Source organism: Ovis canadensis, chromosome 3, assembly GCF_042477335.2.
Source record: "Ovis canadensis isolate MfBH-ARS-UI-01 breed Bighorn chromosome 3, ARS-UI_OviCan_v2, whole genome shotgun sequence".
NCBI lineage: Eukaryota > Metazoa > Chordata > Mammalia > Artiodactyla > Bovidae > Ovis > Ovis canadensis.
In genome coordinates, this window is record NC_091247.1 from 176499807 (window position 1) to 176522025 (window position 22219).

The 22219-nt window shown below is 37.2% G+C and overlaps 1 protein-coding gene across 1 annotated transcript in view; it reads left to right on the top strand.

Annotated features, from left to right (window-relative positions):
• The window catches only part of UTP20 (UTP20 small subunit processome component), an 87716-nt gene that overhangs the window by 43088 nt on the left and 22409 nt on the right, over positions 1-22219 (top strand). Inside the window, exons 28-43 of the mRNA XM_069581061.1 lie at positions 4537-4680; positions 5278-5357; positions 7601-7818; positions 8442-8586; positions 10199-10286; positions 11192-11335; positions 11533-11583; positions 11690-11842; positions 13160-13315; positions 13632-13772; positions 14195-14332; positions 18106-18245; positions 18494-18576; positions 20683-20975; positions 21286-21425; positions 21603-21759. Of these exons, the coding sequence (XP_069437162.1) occupies positions 4537-4680; positions 5278-5357; positions 7601-7818; positions 8442-8586; positions 10199-10286; positions 11192-11335; positions 11533-11583; positions 11690-11842; positions 13160-13315; positions 13632-13772; positions 14195-14332; positions 18106-18245; positions 18494-18576; positions 20683-20975; positions 21286-21425; positions 21603-21759 (2271 nt within the window). The remainder of the gene's footprint in view (positions 1-4536; positions 4681-5277; positions 5358-7600; positions 7819-8441; positions 8587-10198; positions 10287-11191; positions 11336-11532; positions 11584-11689; positions 11843-13159; positions 13316-13631; positions 13773-14194; positions 14333-18105; positions 18246-18493; positions 18577-20682; positions 20976-21285; positions 21426-21602; positions 21760-22219) is intronic.

Below are 22219 nucleotides of genomic sequence, written 5' to 3' on the forward strand. Positions count from 1 at the left end.
GTGTCTATTTAAAAAGGAGGTGAAATGGTAGGGAGGCACTTAGTTCTATCTGTGTCTCAGAGACCAAAGTCTGGGATAGTTGAACTGATATTTCTTAGATTTATAATTTCAGAAGCCTGAAAGTATGAGAGACATCTTCTAACTCTCATTTATTCAGAGTATTTGGAGAATGAAGAGAACACTGTTGGCATTGTCCTTGTTGAGATAGAGTTGCCCAGAAGTCTTGTAAAAGTAAATGCTTACCTACTCTAAATGCAGTGTTTTAAGTGAAGGTAAGTAACAAGATTGGGCATGATAAGCCAACTAGCTAACTGCCAGGAGACTTCATGAGATGGTGCTTAGGAAATGTTTTCTGAAGGATTCTGAAGATGATACATTTATGTTCTGTTGAAACAGGTGTGTGAACATAAGTTTACTCTGCGGAGTTTAGGGGAACTTAAAATGTTTTTATGGACTGAAGACTTCTTGAAGGAGATAGGACCTGAAGTGAAAATCCACACTCAGGTTTCTGCTGTTGATTCATAACTCAGGTTTCTGCTGTTGTTAATGACAAATAGGCACAGTTTTAATTTGGCTAACACTTATTTGTTTTATCGATGTGCCTGGTAAACTGCCTCTCAGATACAGCCAGAATTTTATGCTGCCTTATTCATTGAGCCCCTACTGTGTCAGACACTGTACTAAGCACTGGGGTGAAGGATCAAACAAAAGTTCCTGTCCATTTAATTATTTAGTAAATATTTACTTCACACCTGCTATCTGCCAGACATTGTTGTAGATGGAAAATGAAATAGTAAGGGCTCAGTATCTTGGGGAGATTAGATGGGAAGTTTTTCAGCCCCTAGAGCCCTGCAGCTCCTGCTTACTACTGAAGAACCTATTGCACCTCCAATAGAGAGGGACCAAAAACTATGGGAGGACAAAATTAACCCCCAGGTGTGGGACCAGGGGATTCCTGGACGAACCCACCAAGCTGAACCAGTCATCATTGTCCTCTGAGATCCCACTCGGTTTCCTAACTGGAAACAATACCCTCTCAAAAGAGAGGCTCGAGAGGGACTACAGCCTTTAATAAATAAATTCCTTCAGTTGGTAAGTTCTAAGAGGAAAATAAACTCAGGAGGTCCCTCTGCAGACGTCTGTAAGTCATTCTCTGTGTCCCTGTTTTCTCTTCAGTCCTCTGTTCGTGACTTCTAGCCACCTTGGCCTCCCCGAGCCGCACCATTGTCCCCTCATTCTGGGCACTTCCTTCCCATACCAAGGTCTGAAAGTCTGCAGGCAGGAAGCCAAGGAATGTGTAGGACTCATCTCGACTGTTTCTCCTCTCTCAGGGATGACTGTCCTCTGTTAACTGCTGTCCAGTGTCCAGAAAATCATTGTTTCATATATTCTTTAGCGTCTTGAGACTGGAGGCTAAATCTGGTCCCTGTTATTTTATCATGTCTAGAAGCAGTAAAACCACCTGAAGAGATCAGGCACAGCAGCCCTGCAGCTAACACAGGGCTGGGAGCAGCTCATGTTCCTGACAGCCAGAGCAGAAACCTCATGAAATGTGGCATCACAGAGTGTCCTTGGAAGGGGACTGTCTCTGTAGTGGAGCCAGATTAGCCCAGGCATAAAAGCTGCTGTGCCTCCACCTAACAGAGCCTAAAAAGATCAAACTTTTCCTGAGTAAATCAACTGCATCCCAGAATAAAGCTCAAAACCTTTTGGGTGATTTAAATGAAATTAGAGTTCACAGTGTCTAACATCCAGTCGGGTATTACCAGGAAAGAGGAGGATTTTGCCGGTAATGGGGAAAAAAAAAAAAGGATAGAATCAGACCCAGAAATGATACAGGTGATAGAATTAGACAAGGACATTAAGAAATACGTGCCATACATTCACAAAAGTAAAGGAAAGCGTGAGCATGTTAGGGAAAGACATGAAGATGTAAAGAATTTAAAATAACCAGAGGTAGATGGGTGCTGCTTTTAGTAGGGTGTTCAGGGTCACCTCTCAAGAGCTGATATTTGAGCTTATACCTACCCAGCCACTGGAAGAACATTTCAGGCAGAGAAAGCAACTAGTAGCACAAAGTCCTGGGGTAGAGCAGTATTGACATATCCCAGGAAGAAACAGAACTTTAGTTTTTGTCTTATAGTGAGTGACAGTGACTGCCTGTACGTGGGCATGTTAAATCACGAAAGTCCTCTGACTTTCTGGTTAACTTAGAAGATGTTACTCAGTAATGCAGCCTTACTCCTGAGTCAACAATCAGTAATTCAGAGGATCATTTATGCAGTTTCACAGTTCATTAGACAGTGAGATGCTAGCCTTCCTGACACATAAGAGCCTTCTTTTCTTCCTTCTTGTTAATTCTTGGACAAGTCCAGGGAATCCGTTGAGTTTCTGTAATGAATTATCACATAGTAATATGCTCAAGTGAGTTAAAGTTCTGCACTTGTGTGTTTGAGTGAAGTCAAACATTGACTTTTTGGTATCTTTCAGATCCTTCAGGGCGTTGACTGACACTGAAATGGTGTCTTGAAGGTTGTTTTGATTTGGTTTTAGTTTTTTGTGTTTTTTTGTTTTGGTATATTTAAGTAAGGAAGTAACTTGTAAATGTCCATAAACTCTGTCATATGGAGTATTCCTCTAGGAATTAAAGTCTGCAGTTGCTCATTCTTAGGATTTTTCTCCAGTTTAATTTCTCAACAATTACTGAGAAGACTGGGCAGTTGGCCCTGTAGTTACAAAAGAGAATAGAACATGCAGCTTCTACATGATGGGGGCCTTGGGCGGCTGATGGAGGTGGGGGAAAGTGGGGCCTCTGATTTGGTGTCATGTTTGCCAAGGTTAGTTTCTTATTGCTCCAGGGGATCTTGATACCGTGCTTCTTCAAATATCAGTAATAGTTTTTATCTTTCGCCAGATGTGATCCAGAGAACAATGGAAGTACTGCCAGTGGAACTGAGGCAAAACAGAATGACTTGTAACAGAGTCACTGTCTTGTGCTTGTCTGTCACTTCCTCTCTTTGTAACTTGTATAATGAAATAATTAGTTAGAAGTGAGTGGTAGAAACTTGATGGGTATGCCAGCCATCATGATTCCTCAGATTTACATAGCAAATTAATGGCATCTTCATACTCTCTTGAATTTAAAATGTTCAGTTTCATATTCAGATACTTCCGTTCATCAGATTATCAGATTCTCATGACAAGTAACTTAAGAGTTTTCTCCATGTTATCGTGGCCACAAGACTTGATGTTCATTATGTGAGAGCACTTGCGTTGTCTTCATACATTTTAGTGTGCTTTAAATGTCACTAATTAAAGTCAAGTGTAGAAAATAAGTTGCCACTTATATATCTGGAGCTCGCAATATGTTAATCAAGTGGAAAAACAATTAGGTTTTGAATCGTCTCCCATTTGTTTGATTTTACAACATTCTGTGCTTGGGAGAAATCTCTCTGAGGCCTTTTTTTCCCTCTGCCTGACCTAAATCTCTTCATCTTTTAAGATCCAGTGGAAATTCTGCCTGAAGTTTAACCTTCCTCTAATTTATAGTAATTCTTGTCCTAAGTCAGATATCTTTGTTATTTTTCATTTCTCATGTAGTTTAATAAATGTTCAGGAAGATTATAAGTTGAGGTCAGGACTATGGCTAGCATACCATGGGACTCATTAGTATAGGCTCAGTATATTTTTCTACTCTGAGCCTAAAAAAATTGGCTACATTATTTATATTTTATAACTCGTAGGAAAGGAGATGCCAGAACCTGCTAATAAAAGAAATTTGCTGTTAATTTAGACATCTACTGACTCTAGCTTCTATGCCTCTAAACAGATAAATCTTATTTTTCTCCAAATTGTATTTTCCTTTGAGCTGTATATTTTGAGATCTTTGCAGGCCTTAATTCAGTCACTTCATTCTCCTTTACTGCACAAAGTATTTCACTGTTTGAAGAAATTATAAGTTCTTCAGTCCTGTGGACTAATTTTAACAATAACCAAAAACTCATAGTCTTAAAAAAAAAAAAGTAAAAATAATAATACAAATATAAAAAAATAGAAAAGTGGCTTTCATTTGAAATGAACATTTAGATTTTTATTTTTCCTAATCCGAAGCATTATAATGGGAGAAAAAGTTTTGTTTAGAGTGTTCTATTTGTGGAAAGAAATCAGAATTTTACTTGAGACACTTGCTTGAATAAAAAAGTAAAACAGTGTGGAATACAAAACAGATGTTCCCACTGAGATTTTGTTTTGCCTTGAGGATACTTAGTGTGATTTTGCTGGACATTGATAATAGAACACATACCACCACTTGATTTTCTTTTCTTTTTTTTTTTTTTTTTTTGAAGTCTGTATTCCCTTCTTGTTCGGTGAGAAAAGCGATATGACTTACTGATGTTTCCATGTGAATCAGAACCAGAGTCAACCGACTTAGCAGGATTTCCAGCTTGATTCTTAGCTCTCTGAGCAGGAGTGCCTCCCTGAGGAATCAAAGATAAAAACAATACTTTCTTATAATAGAAGATCTTTATTTTACAGATACAGCTGAGGTTTATTAACCCACTGAAAAATTTAAGACGTCTTGGAATCAAAATGGTAACTGATATCTTTTTGGATTGGGAGTCCTATCCATTCAGAACAGAAGAAATTGATGCAGTATTTCATGGTGTAGTTTGGCCCCAGGTAAACCTTGATTTCCACATTCTGCCCAGATGCCATCTGCTTTTTCCTTTATTACTGCTTTACCCGCACAGTCTACACCCAGGCATGAATGCTTATCCTGGCCTTTTCTGTCATGTCAAGCTTTTCTTTGTTTCTGGAAGTTTTAGAACACTTTTCTTTGCTTCCACTACCACCAAAAGCTCAAGAGCTAGTTTCTGTGGTATAGTAGCATTTATACTTAAGGCTAATTTGAATATGACTGTGTCTCTTAAGCAAATGCCATATAACTTTTATAGCACCTCACATGGTATGCCTCTGGGTTTTGACAAGCATGAGGAAAAACACACCGGGATTTTTGTCGCATGTTTTCTTGTTTGATTTCTCTGGTTGTCCACACTTGGTGATGATAACTGGTGTAGTTATAGCTAAGACTGTAGCAGAGACTTGATCTTAGGCACAGTTGCTCACTGTTCAGTTTATCCTTTAAATATTAATCTCTATCTCTTGGCTCTTTTATCCTCGTGTGGCTTCTGTTCTTGTTCTGCTTTTTAGTTGTTTGATTTTTTCCTTCAAGTCTGTATATGTTCTTATCTTGTATTGTTTTTATTTTGTATCTAGATCAGCAGGCTTGGATCTGAAAGTCAGTATTCTCCTACTCCTCTACTGAAACTAATTAGTATCTGGTGCAGAAATGCAAGGTAAATTTTTTTTTTGTACCTTTAAAAATGGCAGTGTTTTAGACTAATCTAGTCAAAACGAATAAAGGGAACTAACAGTGTCATTTATGCTCTTTCCACGTAGTGACCTATGTTTAGTGCAGTTAAAGAGAATAAAGTCATTGAATTTCAAAATCCATAGTTTAAAGAAAAGTGCATTTGCTGAATCATAGGTGTAGTGTGATCCAGGAAGAATGCTTTTACATGTGTATCTATGTATAAATATAAAATGAAATAGAAAATCAGTAAAAGCTGATTTGTGATTGGCATTCTAGTCTTTTTCTCAGTTCCCACTTAAAAAAAAATTCATAGGTTTCCTGGATTTTATAGGTCATTTTCTTCTATTCTTTATAAAACGCCATCTAAATTTGCATGCAGCACTCATGGTCACAGATACAGTATCCCTTTATGGCCATTATGAGCCATTAACAGAACCTTCATTGACTGATGGTTCAGAGATGCTTTGTTATAAAAACTAAATGCATATTTACTGAAGAGTGATGGAAGCAGACTTGTTTGTCCTATCTAGTTTGAAGAACAAAAGATAGAATAAAGGAGAATGTGTTTCATCATTGATTCAGTGATGTTAAAATCTTGGCATCAGTTTACAAAATTGGGATCATACCGTATAGCTATCTTTTGATTTTGTTTTTTCATGTATATTGTCATGAACATTTCCCCATGTCATTAAATAGTCTTCAAAAACAAACCGAATACCTTGATATTGTCTTCCTCAGGAAAGCCTATTTTGTCTTTACTGTCAGAAGGGCTCTTTTAATTCCCAGTTGGATAAAGCGATTTCATATCTTGTTTTCTCATTGGACGTTTATAAGCAGGACTTCATAGGCATACTTGAGAAACGTTTTATGGTTGTATCATTGTTACACAATTAAGGTATGAAGGACTTTCACCGAAGAAGGCTTTACAATAGTGATTCCGTTTTTATGTTAATTAGGTCCTCATCAAGGATAGAGCCACGTCACTGGATGCCCTTTCATTCTTTGCTACAGTTTCTTTCTCGTTGACAATAGAGACGATAATAAGTAAACTGTCTTGTTTGGTGCCTGCCCACACTGTCCCCAGTATCTACTGGACAAACTTGTATGAACATAACCTCTTAGAACTTTTCTTTGAGTTTGTCAAGATTAAACATGTTCAAGTGCTTGAGCTCTTTTTCCAGTGATGATGAACTGGTAAAGCAAACTATTTGAATTTTTTCAGTTTGACCTTCCTACTGATTGTTAGGATCGCATCTCTTGCTGTAAAACAAATGCTGGTTTATGTGTAGCTAGAAAGCTTTTGTGTTCCCTTCTCTTTGGGGCATTGTTTATCTGAGGCTTTCATTATTGGGGATGGGTTCATCACCTTTCCTTTCACAAATGATCCTAATCTGAATGTTGCATATCCTAGATCAGCAATTGTTTATTTGACCTGTGGTCTGTTTTCCTAATTTTCGTGTTGTAGTACATTGGTTTTTATGTGAGTGTATAAACATTTACCGGAGAAGGCGATGGCACCCTACTGCAGTACTCTTGCCTGGAAAATCCCATGGATGGAGGAACCTGGTGGGGTGCAGTCCATGGGGTCGCTAGGAGTTGGACACGACTGAGTGACTTCACTTTCACTTTCCACTTTTATGCATTGGAGAGGGAAATGGCAACCCACTCCAGTGTTCTTGCCTGGAGAATCCCAGGGACAGGGGAGCCTGGTGGGCTGCCATCTATGGGGTTGCACAGAGTTGGACACGACTGAAGCGACTTAGCAGCAATAGCATAAACATTCACATTCTAGAAGGCTTATAATTGAAAAATAGCCTGTCTTTAGTACATTTCTCTTAGAACTAGCAGTTCAGAGCTCAGTTTTACCACTTATTAGCTTAGTGGCTTTGGACAGTTCTGTTTTTGCATCTGTAATGTAGAGATAAGCATACCACCCTAACGGAGATGTTAGGAAGATTAACATATACATAAAAAGAGAAATATATATAAAGTGCCAAGATGATATGAGAAATACACATAAAGTGTCAAGATAATACAATGTTTGTATGGTGCCTAGAATTATAATCCATCAAATTTTAAAGTAATTTCCCTTCTGAGCTTATTAGCAAGCATTCATCTGCACACATACACATATATCTTCATTAAACTGAAAATCCATAAGGAACATGTTTTTAGAAGTAAACATATTGAGAAAGAAGGTGACTGTTTCAATGCTTCCTCTTGCAGATATTTCTGTTTCCTGGCTAAACAGAAACCTGGGCACCCAGAATGTGATATCCTGACCAATGTTTTTGCGATTCTCTCAGCAAAGAACCTCTCTGAAGCCACAGCTAGTCTTGTGATGGAAATAGCCGACGACCTTCTTAGCCTTCCAGATTTTGAACCCTCAGAAACAGTTTTGAGCTTGCCGGTGACAGGATGTGTATACACAGAAAGTGCAGATGGTATGTAAGCTGTACAGAGCAAAAAGGGTTCTTCTACTTTTGAGGTATCATTTGTACTCTCAGAACGAAAAAGTCAATAGAATCTGATTCTTCAGGTAATCTAGGCTATTAAGAGAGTTTCTCTTCTCTAGGAATTAATATCTAGATTAATTAAATACCTAATAATTCAGTTTATATAAACTGAATTTTCTTTGCAGTAGTTAGAAATTCAGATTATTTACTCTCCAGAAAGCTCAACTGTCCTCTAGGACATTATCGAATGATTTCCACTGTCATGTCTCTGAATTCTTCTTACCATGTTATCCTAACAGTTCTTTTAGTGCTACTGAAAGTGGTTTAAATAAAACCTCAAGGGTCTCATATTGGATTTTCAATTTAGATAATGATAAAGGAAACCTGGGGTACCACAGTCCATGGGGTCGCAAAGGGTCAGACATGAGTTAGTGACTGAACAACAGCATAGATGTTTTAACTAAGAAGAAATTTAGTTAATCTTGGAGGTTGAAATGTATGAAAGCTTCATGGTAATTGAGTGCCTGCCTTTTCTGGCATTGAGAAGATATTGTACAGTTATCTTTTAAGAGTGCAGTTAATTAAAATCAGTACGTTTACCTATATTTCAGAGTCTATCACAATAGGAGGACGATTAATTCTACCTCATGTACCTGCTATTCTCCAATATCTCAGCAAAACCACAATAAGTGCAGAAAAGTTAAAGAAGAAGAAGAATAGAGCACAAGTCAGTAAGGAACTTGGCATTCTTTCAAAGTAAGTGGTCTGTTGGTTCTTAAAAGGTAATGTTACCACTTGTGATTTTAATTTTTTTTAATTATATTTGGCTTTTCGTTTGCTTTAGCAGGGTAAAGGTTAAAGGTTTTAGGTTAAACCTAAAAAGGTTTTCAGTATTTTAAATGTCCTCCAGTTTTAAGTTTATGTAGAATTCGTTTTCTTTGCTGGAATAGACCTTTTATAGCATCTGTCTTTATTATAAAATATAACAAGAGTTTTCAGAATTCTAAAGTAGACTAATAGATTTGCTTTATTAGCCTTTGCATATTTTGTTCAATTAGGATTTTGAGTTATGTGAGATCATAAAGTTGTAGTTTTTTAGTGGGATTGATTAAAGTAACTAACTTAAAAGAGCAGGTTGCTATGTTTGTTTTTTTTTAAGAGTCAAGATCTTGTAAGGATTTTTAAAGATTTTCTTAAAAATTCTCTATATACTATAGACCTGGTAGTAGGTAACTATGATTTCTATAAAGTGTCTGGTTGGTAAATCTGAGTGCACAGAATGATTGTGTCTTTTTTGTAGGGGGATGGAACGTGCCATGTGGATCGTAGTTCCCTGACCAGGGATCAAACCTTTGTCCCCTGCAGTGGAGGCACGGAGTCATAACTATTAGACTGCCAGGCAATTCCCCCAGAATGGTTATATCTTAAACTCTAAATTGTTACAGGACTTAGTTGTTGAAAGTTTATTTTTTCTGTTACTTTGAGCAACAACAGAAAATGATGTGTTAAATCTTCCAGGAACTTCTTTTAAATGTTTCGGTTATACTAGTGTATTTCTAACTTACATAGAACGGGAAACCATACCAAATATATTTATTACATTTTATCATAGGCTATGTGGTAGTGAGACGATGATGATTATTAGCACCAGAAAGACCAGGTCTTTCAAACCCTGCTCTGCCACTTCCTTTCTGTGTGGCATCAGTTTCTCTGAGCCTCAGTTTTCTCTGGGCAAAGTGGGGTTAATAATTCCTCATTATATGGCTTTTGTGGAAGTTAAATTGAAATGTATATAAAGCCTAAAGCAAATCTCGACACTTAAAAATGTTATTTCCTTGCAAAATAAGCAGTTACCAACGCACAATCCGGAGAAGGCAATGGCACCCCACTCCAGTACTCTTGCCTGGAAAATCCCATGGACAGAGGAGCCTTGTAGGCTGCAGTCCATGGGGTCGCTAAAAGTCAGACACGACTGAGCGACTTCACTTTCACTTTTCACTCTCATGCATTGGAGAAAGCAGTGGCAACCCACTCCAGTGTTCTTGCCTGGAGAAGCCCTGGGATGGGGGAGCCTGGTGGGAGGCCATCTATGAAGTCGTACAGAGTCAGACACAACTGAAGCGACTTAGCAGCAGCAGCAGCGATGCACAATCAGATGTAACAAGAACAATGGAATGGTAGCCACCAACCTGAAGATGGAAGGAGAGTGGGCACTGTTCAAAAACTGAATTAAACTTTGTACACATGTTCACATAGTTACAAGCTACCTGGGTCTTCCCTCGCTGATGTTTTTCTACAAAAAGTTTAACTTCTTGGGAAATATCTTACATGTCTTCCTTACCTATCCCATTTGTTTTTCCTTCTCCAGGATCAGCAAGTTTGTGAAAGAAAAAGAACAAAGTTCTCTGCTCATTACACTGCTCCTGCCGTTCCTCTACCGTGGCAGTGTTGCTCAGGTATGAATTCACAGCGGTTATTTGTCTTTGAAGTGACAGTTTATTATTAGGTTTATTTGTGAAAAATAATTTTATTGGTTAGAGTCTGTGAGATATTTGTCTCAGAGTATTTGTGAGAAGACTTCATAAAGCAATATAAAACTGAAAACGGGAGAAAAATTGGGACAGAGATGAATGAGGGCAGGTAAGAAAGTGAAGATTTCATCATCTACTATTACAGTAAAAGTCTCACCTCTTTGTTTTCCTTTGTTTAGCTTCTTATCCATTTCAGGGTTTTTCTCCCCTCTCTGGCTTTGATCAGTCACAAATCTGGAACCTGAGGTGTACATTGATCTTAAATGTGAATGATAGTGATCTTAAATATGAATGGCAAGCTGAATGAAAAGTCAAACTGTTTTCATATTCACTTATATTCACACATTGCTGAGAGTCTCTGGTATGATTTTCAAACCCTAATTTAGCCTTTAATTTTTAGAAGAGTCTCCCCAGTTCTCACACTCATTTATAAAGCCTTAGTAGTTATACTAAATGACTCTTACCGTGTAGCAGTTCAGTTTTAGAAGACCACGCATTTCTGCACAGCTGAAAGTGTGTGTTTTTTTGTCAGCAAGTTCATTTTCTTTGTTTCTTTTTTGACTAGAAAATATAAGAAATTATGTTTTAAAACCATGCATATTTTCTATTAGAACTAAAGGAAGAAACTGTTGGTGGACACTATTACGGGTTTTTGATCAAGTTAAAATGTAAAGAACTTTAAAAGACCATAAAATAACTTTCCTAATTACTACTACTTTTACTTGTTACACATATTTATTTGTTTTCTGTGCTGTAATATATTAAAAACAACATGGCCAGTTTTCTGAACTACTGAAATATTATTTCTCTCAATGTTATTACTTCTTAAGGATACAGAAATTGACATTCTGGTGACAATACAAAACCTGTTGAAACATTGTCTGGAGCCTACAAGCTTCCTCAAGCCTCTAGCAAAACTCTTCTCAGTTATTAAGAACAAATTGTCAAGACAGTTGCTTTGTGCAGTTTTCAAGGTCTGTAATACTCATTTTTATCCTAAATCACTCCTTTTCCAAAGATCACTATAACATGGAATGTATATTAGCAGCTTTCTTGGTACCAATATGATGTTTTCATGTACTTTTGAGTGCAGGGAGGGAATCAAAGAGGATGGGGAGCAGAAAAGTTAAGGTTATATTCATTAATAATATACTGCTTTCATTCCTTTTAGACCCTTTCTGATTTTGAGAGTGGATTAACATATATTACTGATGTTGTCAAGGTAAGAAAGAAAATCTTAAGTCTCTTTTGCTTCAAAACTGTTATTATTTTCCTTATTTAAGATTTATATGCCTTCATTTATATGGTTTCACTGGCATTTCTTATAGCTTAACGCCTTTGATCAAAGACATCTTGATGATATCAACTTTGATGTTCGCTTCTCGGCGTTCCAGACCATTACCTCTTACATTAAAGAGATGCAAACTGTAGACATTAACTACCTAATTCCGGTTATGCATAATTGTTTCTATAACATGGAGGTAGGTTTTTTAATAGTAAAAATTTATGGATTATTTTTTATTCTTTTGACAGTACAACCATATAACCTAATTTCTTAATTTGGTTTTTGAGAGGGATGGGATTTTTAGTATAAAATTTCTTTTAGTTGCTCAATACTTAGTTTAGCAAAGACCATACTGTTACTCTCATGATATGAAAGGCAGATATTTTGAAAAAAATAATGTATGTGGAAGCACTTTGAAAAGTCAAAAGCTGTGTATTAGAATGGGAAAATTCACAGACAGAAAATAAATTAGTGGTTCTCAGGAGCTGTGACGGGAGAGAGAAATGAGGACTGAGTGATTGTATTATAATGGGTACAAAATTTCTTTTGGGGATGGTAAAGATTTTCTAAAATTAGCTAGTGGTTTTATGGTTATAAAACCTTTGGAATATACTGAAAACCATTGAATTATACAACTTAAAAGGGTAAATTTCACAGTGTGTCAGTTACCTATCAATTTTAAGTTAAATAGCCATATTACTTGACAGTTTCCCTCTTTTATTGATACAGTAGAGATAAAAAGGTTTGGAGCTATATATTAAGTGCCATGTTGCTAAAATGAATTAAATTTCAAAAATAGGGAAAATGAAACCCTTGCTTAATAGTTAACTATGTAGTGGTATCAGTAATCTTCGGTGGTATTTTATTGTTATTTGTCAAATATTAAGGATTAAGTAATAGAGGAAAAAGTAATCTCCCCATTTGGGGCTCATTTTTCATATATCAAAGTTCAACATGCAGCATTCTGAATCACTGCCTCGTTAGCGTAGTTGAGAATATTTTTCTACACTTACAGCCTACCTTCTTTATAAATGAACTGTGGAGCAGCTAACCAGAATGACACCAGCCAACTCTGTCATTCTAACTGAACGGCTGATTTTGAATATTGAAACTGGCTTTAGGGAACCTTTTATTCTCTTTGCTTTGAGAAATAAAGCTAATTAAAAACTGTATCTCATACTTCAATTAAAAGTGGGGGGAGGGGGGAGAAAAGCCATGATGTACAAAATACCAAATTTCAAAAGACAAAATCAGTAATTTTACAAAAGAACATATCATAGTATTTTCTCAAATAACCAACCCTTTTCAGTAAGCATGGATTTTCCAAGTCGCTTACTGTGTTCCTCACACCCCTATATTTGTTCTTCCTTAAGTGTGAAGTGCCTGTGGGACATTTCTTAGTAGAGAGTTTTATACAGAAGAGTGGCTAAATGTTACAAGCTCTTTCAGTAGGGAATAATAGTCCATATTACAGTTATTGCACAGTATAATTTGGGCTTTTTCCTGTGTCCAGTTAGGAGACATGTCTTTAAGTGATAATGCAAGCATGTGCTTGATGAATATCATCAAAAAGATTGCTGCTTTGAATGTCACAGAGAAAGAATATAGAGAAATCATTCATCGTTCTCTCCTGGAGAAATTGAGGAAAGGATTGAAGAGCCAGACAGAGGTATTGAGGGTTGCAATTAAGTACTTGTTATCTGTGGGGTTTTTGTTTGTTTGTTTTCCTGTACTTCTGCTATAATTTGTGGAAAAGCAGTCAACCTTAGTACACTTAATTAAAATACCTGATTGTATAAATACTCACCAGACTTTTAACAGGGGAGTGGGAATGGAGAAGAGAGTAGTCATTTCTAATTTTATATAGTTTGTTTTTACATTGGCAGTGTTTTACTTTTTAAAAAAATTTAATGACTTTTTGGTGTTTCTTTGTATTACTTAATCAAATTCTTAAAATTTTTTTTTTCTTAACTTGATATTTGCAGAGTATTCAACAGGATTATACCACACTGCTTTCCTGTTTAATTCAAACCTTTCCAAATCAACCAGAATTTAAAGACTTGGTTCAGCTTACTGACTGCCACGATCCGGAAATGGACTTCTTTGAGAATATGAAGCACATTCAGGTAGAAGACAATTCTGTTTTTTCTTTCCCCCTTGTCTTTGAAACAAACATTTCAACGGTTCTCATTTTAAAAGATATATTTTAATTTTCCAAAAAGTTTTGAGCTTCTCATTTCTTGGTCTTTGTGGTCATCAGATTTGCATAGCACATGCTTGTTTGCTTGGTGGTATCACAAGCCATAATAATAGTGTCACCTTTCCCTGCCATTTGCTAAGAAATTTAAATGCTCTGGGATTCATTGGTAAAGAAATGCTATGCATTATGTCTCTGGAAACAAATCAAGGCACAGGTGTTTGCTCATGTAACACATGGACTGTATTTCACTCTTTTAATCTTTTCATCGAAGAGGAATGTGATACTGAAATGGAGCTGATTGTTGGTGAGCTCATTCAGTAACTAATTTATATTTTATCTAACTCATAGATCCACAGAAGAGCAAGAGCCTTGAAGAAACTGGCAAAACAACTAACGGAAGGCAAAGTCGTGCTGTCTTCTAAATCTCTTCAGAATTACATCATGCCTTATGCTATGGCACCAGTTTTTGATGAGAAAATGCTCAAGGTAGGGCTTTAGCTGTAGAAGCCAGTAAATTTTTCCCTGTACCATGACAGAACTTCTGCAAAGTGTAGGTGGGGTTGGTGGCATCCATACTGATGTTGTTCACCATAATTAGAGACTTAAAATAGTTCTTTTAAAGATAGATCTTATAAAAGCCCTTAAAATTGTACCAGGTACATGCTCTGAAAATGGTGGCTATTATTTTATGTTCACTATTATTAGCTCACAAAGGCTAACCACAGAATATTTCCTTTCACAGAAATGATCACATCACCAAGATGTCATACTTTTATTTTTGTATCATAGGCCTTAATTCTCATTATTTTCCCAAATGGCTTGTAAGAAATGAAATAAAACAATAGCTACCTTTCTTCAGCACTATACCAGATATAAGCACAATTCTGATTTAATCCTCACAGCAACTCAACCCTATGGGGTAGGGTCTGTATTGCTATTTTATAGGAGAATAAACTGAGAATAAGTGAGGTTATATAACTTTCTCAGAGACATACAGTCAGAACCTATATTTGAACTCAGAATATCTTCAGGTATATACTACGTATGCCTAAGAATGGGTTTCCCTAGTAGCTCAGACAGTAAAGCATCCACCTGCAATGCAGGAGAACCAGGTCAGGAAGATCCCCTGGAGAAGGAGATGGCAACCTACTCCAATATTCTTCTTGCCTGGAGAATTCCATAGACAGAGGAGCCGGGCAGGCTACAGTCCATGGGATCGCAAAGGGTCGGACCCAGCTGTGCAGCTGACACAGTGCCTAAGAACAGTGCCTGCACATGGTAAAGACTTGATAAATATTTAAGTCTAATTGACCTAATAGCAGGATTTGTGACTTGATTATATGATTTTGTTCAAGGATAGGTTTCTTCTGTATTTTCAGGATGTTTAAAGAATTTTTTTAAACTTCCTAAGTAGGTAAAAGAATGAGTCCCTAAATTCTAGTTTAAGCACCTCAGGGATAGAGGGCAGTAAAACAGGAAGGAGGTGTAGGTGGAAAAAATAAACTGTTTTAGCTTTGGTTGATATTGGTTTGGTATACCTTTCTATTGTTTTTAACCTATTTGTGATTTTCACTTTTACTTTTAAAGTTGGTTTCTTATAGGTAGCGTATATAGCTGAATCTTGCTTTTTTACTCAGAGAATCTCTACGTTTTGATTAGTTTTAGACCATTTGCATTTGATGATTATTAATATGGTTGGGTTTAAATCTATGATCTTATTTATTTTCTATTTGTCCCATTTTTTCCTCTCTTTCCTCCTTTTCTTTTTCTGTTGGATTAACTGGATATTTTTTTAGTGATTTTATTTTACTTCTGTTGGCCTGTTATCTTTGTGCTGTTTTTGTTTCATAAGTTTTACCTGTATGTTAACTTTAAACCACATAATACACTGTTGTTTTTGCTTCAAAGCATCAGTTATCTTTCAAAGAGATCTTTAAAACTAAAGAAAAGATCTTTTGTATTTGTTTCCATGTTTATAATTCTGAGTGTTCTTCATTCCTTTGTGTGGGTCCAGATAATCACCCTGTATCATTTTACTACTGACAAGAAGACTTTCTTTAAATTTTTTGTAGTGCAGGTCTACTGGTAATGAATTCTTTCAGCTTCTGTTTGTCTTTTCTCATCTTTGTTTTTGAAAGATAATGTTTCTAGGTATGGAATTCTAGTTTGACAGGTTTTGGATTTTTCCCCCCTAATACTTGAAGAATACTTGGAACTGACTTCTCGTTTATACTGTTTCCAAAAGAAGTCACCCTTTGTTCTGAGTGGAGCATCTCTTTCCCCCTCCCACCCCCCACCCATTTTTCTCTTTATCACTAGTTTTAAGCCATTTGATTATCAGGTGCCTTATTGCCTTACTGTTTTGTGCCTGAAGTTTGCTGAGCTTCTTGGATCTATAGATTTGTAGTCTTTGTCAGACTTTGAATTTTTTGCCATCACTTTTTCAAAGATATTTTTGGTTCCCCTTCTTGTCTTTCGGAGAAGGCAGTGGCACCCTACTCCAGTACTCTTGCCTGGAAAATCCCATGGACAGAGGATCCTGGTAGGCTGCAGTCCATGGGGTTGCTAAGAGTCAGATACGACTGAGCAACTTTACTTTCACTTTTCACTTTCATGCATTGGAGAAAGCAATGGCAACCCACTCCAGTGTTCTTGCCTGGAGAATCCCAGGGATGAGGGAGCCTAGTGGGCTGCCGTCTATGGGGTCACACACAGTCAGGCACGACTGAAGCAACTTAGCAGCGGCAGTAGCAGCTTGTCTTTGGAGATAACATCATATGTTAGGCTATTCCAAATTGTCCCATATCCCATAACTCACTGAGGCTTTTTTTTTTTCCTTCTGGGTTTCAGTTGGTTTCATTTTTCTATTACTATGTCTTCAAATTCACTAGTGTTTCCTTCTGCCATGTGTAATCTACTGTTAATCCCATCCAGTATCTCTTCCCTCAGAATTGTCTCTTCCATCTCTGTAGTACAGTTTGGGCCTTTCTTATGCCTCGCATGTGTCTCTGTAACATGCTCGTGCTTTCCTCTCCCTTCTTAATCATATGCAGTACAGTTGTATCAGTTGTTTTCAGGGCTGTGTCATCTGTGTCATTTCTATGCTTCTGTTGTTTGATTTTTCTTCTTATTAGATTTATTTCTCAGCTTCTTTGTATGCTTGGTAGTTATTTATCAGATGCCAAACATCATAAATTTGACTTTGCTAGGTGCTGGGTATTTTTGTATTTCTCTGAGTATTTCTGAGAATTGTTTTCAGATGCAGTTAGGCTACTTGTGAGTAGTCTGGTCCTTTTGAGGCTCACTTTTAAGCTCTGTTAGGCACAAGTGGCCCTTGGTGTGGTGCTCATTTGAACCTGCCACTGAGGTACTAACCTTCTGAGTACCTGAATACCCAGTCCTCCGTGTATCGTGAGGGTTTTCACTCTGGCTGAGAGGAACATGAACTGTTCTTGTCCCTGTATGGTCTTTGATGGTTGGTGCATCTTTTCCTTTTTGGTAGTTCTCTCCTCATCTCTTCCTTATTCAGAGTGTACTGGTCAATTCTCAGCTGAAGCTTAAGGGGCTCTTTCTCTGGGCAGCTTTTCTCTCTGAACTCTTCTTGCTGGTACTCTGCCCTACGGACTCTAGCTCCACAGCCTGAGCTCTGACCCCTTAACTCAAGGAGATACAGGTCTCTTTTGGGGTTTCTTCTCCTGTGCTATGGCCTGACAGTCATCCCCACACAATCAACTGAGGGTAGTTATAAGGCTCACTTTATTTGTTTATTTTCTGTCAGGGGTCATTGTCCTGTACTGATGTTCAAAGTCTGAAAATTGTTTGATATATTCTTCTCTACTTTCCTAGTTAAGGTATGAGAGTAAATCCAGCTTCTCTTCTTCATGAGGTCTGAAAGAGTTGTCTCCAAAGCATTGTTCTTATGAGTGCTCAATAGTGCAATCTATAGTTAACTTTAACATTTATCAACTTTTATACCTTGAATTTACTTCACAGTTGTAGGCTTGAACCTATAAAGGAGGTCTGAGTGAAATAGAGTCTAAAATGTGTTAAATCCTTTAATGAAAGGAAGATATCATTTGAAATTGACAGAAGCTTTTCCAGAGCTAGAGGAAAACTATTTAACATAGTTTGGGCATTCTTTCCTTTCTATAATTTCTGATCACCTGCTATCTAAGATTTTTATTGTACCAAGTTAGCTGTGTGTGTGTATTTTATTTGCAAATACTTACTCTTACTGATGCCCTTGATTTGTTTTACAGCATGAAAATATAACCATTGCTGCCACAGAAGTCATTGGAGCTGTTTGCAAACGTCTCTCTTGGTCAGCATATGTATACTACTTGAAACATTTCATTCATGTCTTACAGGCGGGACAGATCAATCAAAAGTTGGGTGTCAGGTATGGCCAAACTTCTTATTTTTGTTTTGTTTATGAAATGTAAAATTTTGATTCCTTTCTGAAATAACCTTCGTATAATCCCAGTTTACTTTTAATTTGTATCAATGAGGTGATACTAAGATTTGTTAAAGTGAAAAAATACCTAAAATAGGAAAAAGTAATATTAATTTTTAGAAGTCTAACTTCTTTTAAGAGTCAAATGATATTATTAATCAAATGAATGGTTCTGTGAAATTTTTTTTTAACAGTTTGCTAGTGATAGTGTTAGAAGCATTCCACTTTGACCACAAAACTCTTGAAGAACAAATGAGAAAACTTCAGAGTGAAGAGGGTAAGTTTTTTAAACTTTCTTAAACCATAATTCCTTCCTATTCTTCTGTTATTTATTATTATGAATTAAAGAAGGCAAAATTCAGCTTAACTCCCTTTTTCTGCTCTTGTAGCAGTGACCAGTGAATGAGTCAGGAGGAAGTTAATATGAATCGTTTGAGTAGTATTCTGAAAACTTGTTTAACAATAGAGAAGTCCAGTCTAAAATGTATGGGGCAAAAATCTGAGCTAAAGGTTATTTACACAGAAATTCTCATTTGTCTTCATAAGAATCTTACTAGAACCTTAGGTGTTACTCCATATTTTTTATATGAGAAATTGAGATTTCAGATATAAAGTAACTTTCCTAAAGCTGCACAGCACGTAAACAAAACAAAGACTAACATATAGCTGTTATTTATTAAGGTCAATGAAGTGTCAGAAATGAGATTTTATCACATTTAATACTTATAATAGCCTTGCAAGTAAACCATCTCCAGTTTACTGGTGAAGAATCCAGAGCTCACAAGAGTTAAGTTAATGGACTGTAGTTAGTCATGGCTTGTTAGCAGAGCCAGGTCTGGACTTGCCCCACCACACTGCCCAGTTTGAATCCTGTAATAAGGGATGTTTCTGCATTAGCCCTGTTGGCATACATTCATGCTCAAGAATGTAGGTTTTTGCCAACATCCACTGGATCATCGAAAAAGTAAGAGAGTTCCAGAAAAACATCTATTTATGCTTTATTGATTACCCCAAAGCCTTTAACTGTGTAGATCACAACAAACTGTGGAAAATTCTTCAAGAGATGGGAATACCAGACCACCTGACCAGCCTCCTGAGAAATCTGTATGCAAGTCAAGAAGCAACAGTTAGAACTGGACATGGAACAACAGACTAGTTCCAAATCGGAAAAGGAGTATGTCAAGGCTGTATATTGTCATCCTGTTTATTTAATTTACATGTAGAGTATGTCATGCGAAATGCTGGGCTGGATGAAGCACAAGCTGGAGTCAAGATTGCCGGGAGAAATATCAATTACCTCAGATATGCAAATGATACCATCCTTAGGGCAAAAGCAAAGAGGAACTAAAGAGCCTCTTGATGAAAGTGAAAGAGGAGAGTAAAAAAGTTGGCTTAAAACTCAACATTCAGAAAACGAAGATCTTGACATCTGGTCCCATCACTTCATGGCAAGTAGATGGGGAAACAAAACACTGACAAACTTTATTTTCTTGGGCTCCAAAATCACTGCGGATGGTGACTGCAGCCATGAAATTAAAAGATGCTTGCTCCTTGGAAGAAAAGCTATGATCAACCTAGACAGCATATTAGAAAGCAGAGACATTACTTTACCAACAAAGGTCCTTCTAGTCAAAGCTATGGTTTTTCCAGTAATCATGTATGGATGTGAGAGTTGGACTATAAAGAAAGCTGAGTGCCGAAGAATTGATGCTTTTGAACTGTGGTGTTGGAGAAGTCTCTTGAGAGTGCCTTGGACTGCAAGGAGAGCCAACCAGTCCATCCTAAAGGAAATCAGTCCTGAATATTCATTGCAAGGACTGATGCTGAAGCTGAAACTCCAATCCTTTGGCCACCTGATGCGAAGAACTGACTCATTTGAAAAGATCCTGATGCTGGGAAAGACTGAAGGCGGGAGGAGAAGGAGACGACAGAGGATGAGATGGTTGGATGGCATCACCTACTTGATGGACATGAGTTTGAGTAAGCTCTGGAAGTTGGTGCTGGACAGGAAAGCTTGGTGTGCTGCAGTCCATGGGGTGGCAAAGAGTTGGACACAACTAAGCCCCTGAACTGAACTGAACCACAGTACTTTGGAAGCTTTAGAAACCTTTTTCCCAGCCTCTCCATGTGTTCCTCAAGTACCCTGTACTTGCTATTCCACTCTTTTTTATAATTATCAGTTTACTTGCCTCTATTCCTCATTAGACTAAACTGTAAGAAAGTAAAAAGAGCCGTAACACTGTCATTTACTTCTGTTTCCTCAGTCTTTATCGTGCCCTTGTATTTGGTGATTTTTGTTTATTAGATGTTGCTAGAAAAGACTACTTAACACAACTGTGTTGTTTCCTTATCTAAGTTGACTTTTGTTGTTTACTAAACATAGATACCCCAGAAGCGATTGAGTTGCCAGAGCACGAAGCCATGGAATTAGAGCATATGGATGAGGACGAGAAGGAGGATGAATGTAATAAGACTTTGTCGGACAAGAATGAAGAGCCAGAGAACCCTGACCCAGCTGTTTATGAAGGGACAGCGGCTAAGGAATCTGAGTGTATCACAAAGTCCATCTCCTCCCTTCCTCGGAATAAGGAAGAATTGGAGAGAACAATTAAAAATATCCAAGGAACCATAACTGGGGACATCCTGCCCAGGCTCCATAAATGCCTGGCATCTACGGTAATCATTCTGTCTGGGACCCAGCAGGTCTTTTTGAACTTGGGTGTCTGTGGGGCCATATCAGACTGAGGCTCCTAACTGCGTGGGTTGACATCAGCTTTTGGATTTTCTTTTTTTCTACATTTCACGTTTCACTTTCCTTCTCTTATCTCCTCATCTTCAGATTCCTCTCCTGCAGCTAAGGGAGTAATGATCCTTCTTCATGATCATTTTGATACCAGTAGATAATTTTTCAGCTTCAAGGTTGTAGTGTTGGTAGGTCCCTAATCCATTTATTTTTGTTTCAGTTTATTTATCTATTTTCTTACAGACTAAAAGAGACGAAGAACACAAACTCATAAAATCGAAGGTTGTGAATGATGAGGAAGTGGTTCGAGTTCCTTTAGCTTTTGCCATGGTTAAACTAATGCAATCCCTTCCAAGAGAAGTTATGGAAACTAATCTGCCAAGGTATGTTATGTGACAAATCAGAAATTGGTTCTTCTTTTTTGTTAGAGGAGCACTGTCACAGTTGGCTGTAATTTAGAATCCTAACTGGAATAATTTGGATTATGAGTAATTAGGAAACAAAAGGATATTTGTATTTTTATTTGTTTCTGCTAATTAGATTTTCAACTCATGTTCTAGTATTTTGCTGAAAGTGTGTGCCCTCCTCAAGAACAGAGCACAGGAAATCAGAGACATTGCACGCAGCACTCTCGCAAAAATAATAGAGGATCTGGGTGTGCATTATCTACAATATATTTTAAAAGAATTACAGACTACACTTGTGCGTGGCTATCAGGTAAATTGCATCATGCATTTTATATTCAAATTGGGTTGGAGTTCACATAGTTGCACTTTGAACACTAAGTCATGGTACTTTGGGTCTATCTTTTGCAAAGTTGATGTACTAAGAGTGCAAGCAAGAATATTTAAAAATTTCTAATCCATATTTTTAAAAAATCTAGTTTTTAAAAAGCCTTTTTATTTTTTGGAAGAATCTGGATTTTCTCTCGAATCACTTGATACCAGGTTTTCTATTCCGTGAGTTCTTAATAAAATTCCTGTTGAATGTATTGCCACAAATGTGAACAATAAAAATTTGTTTTGAGTTGAAACATACATGTCATGAAGTTAGTAAGAGCACCAGGTGGGATGCAGAGCTCTCTGAGTAGTTACCTGGCTGTCTTGCTGCTCCTAAATGTGGGCCTTGGACACGTGGCATCAGCAACACCTGGGAACTTGTTAGGAGAACAATCAGG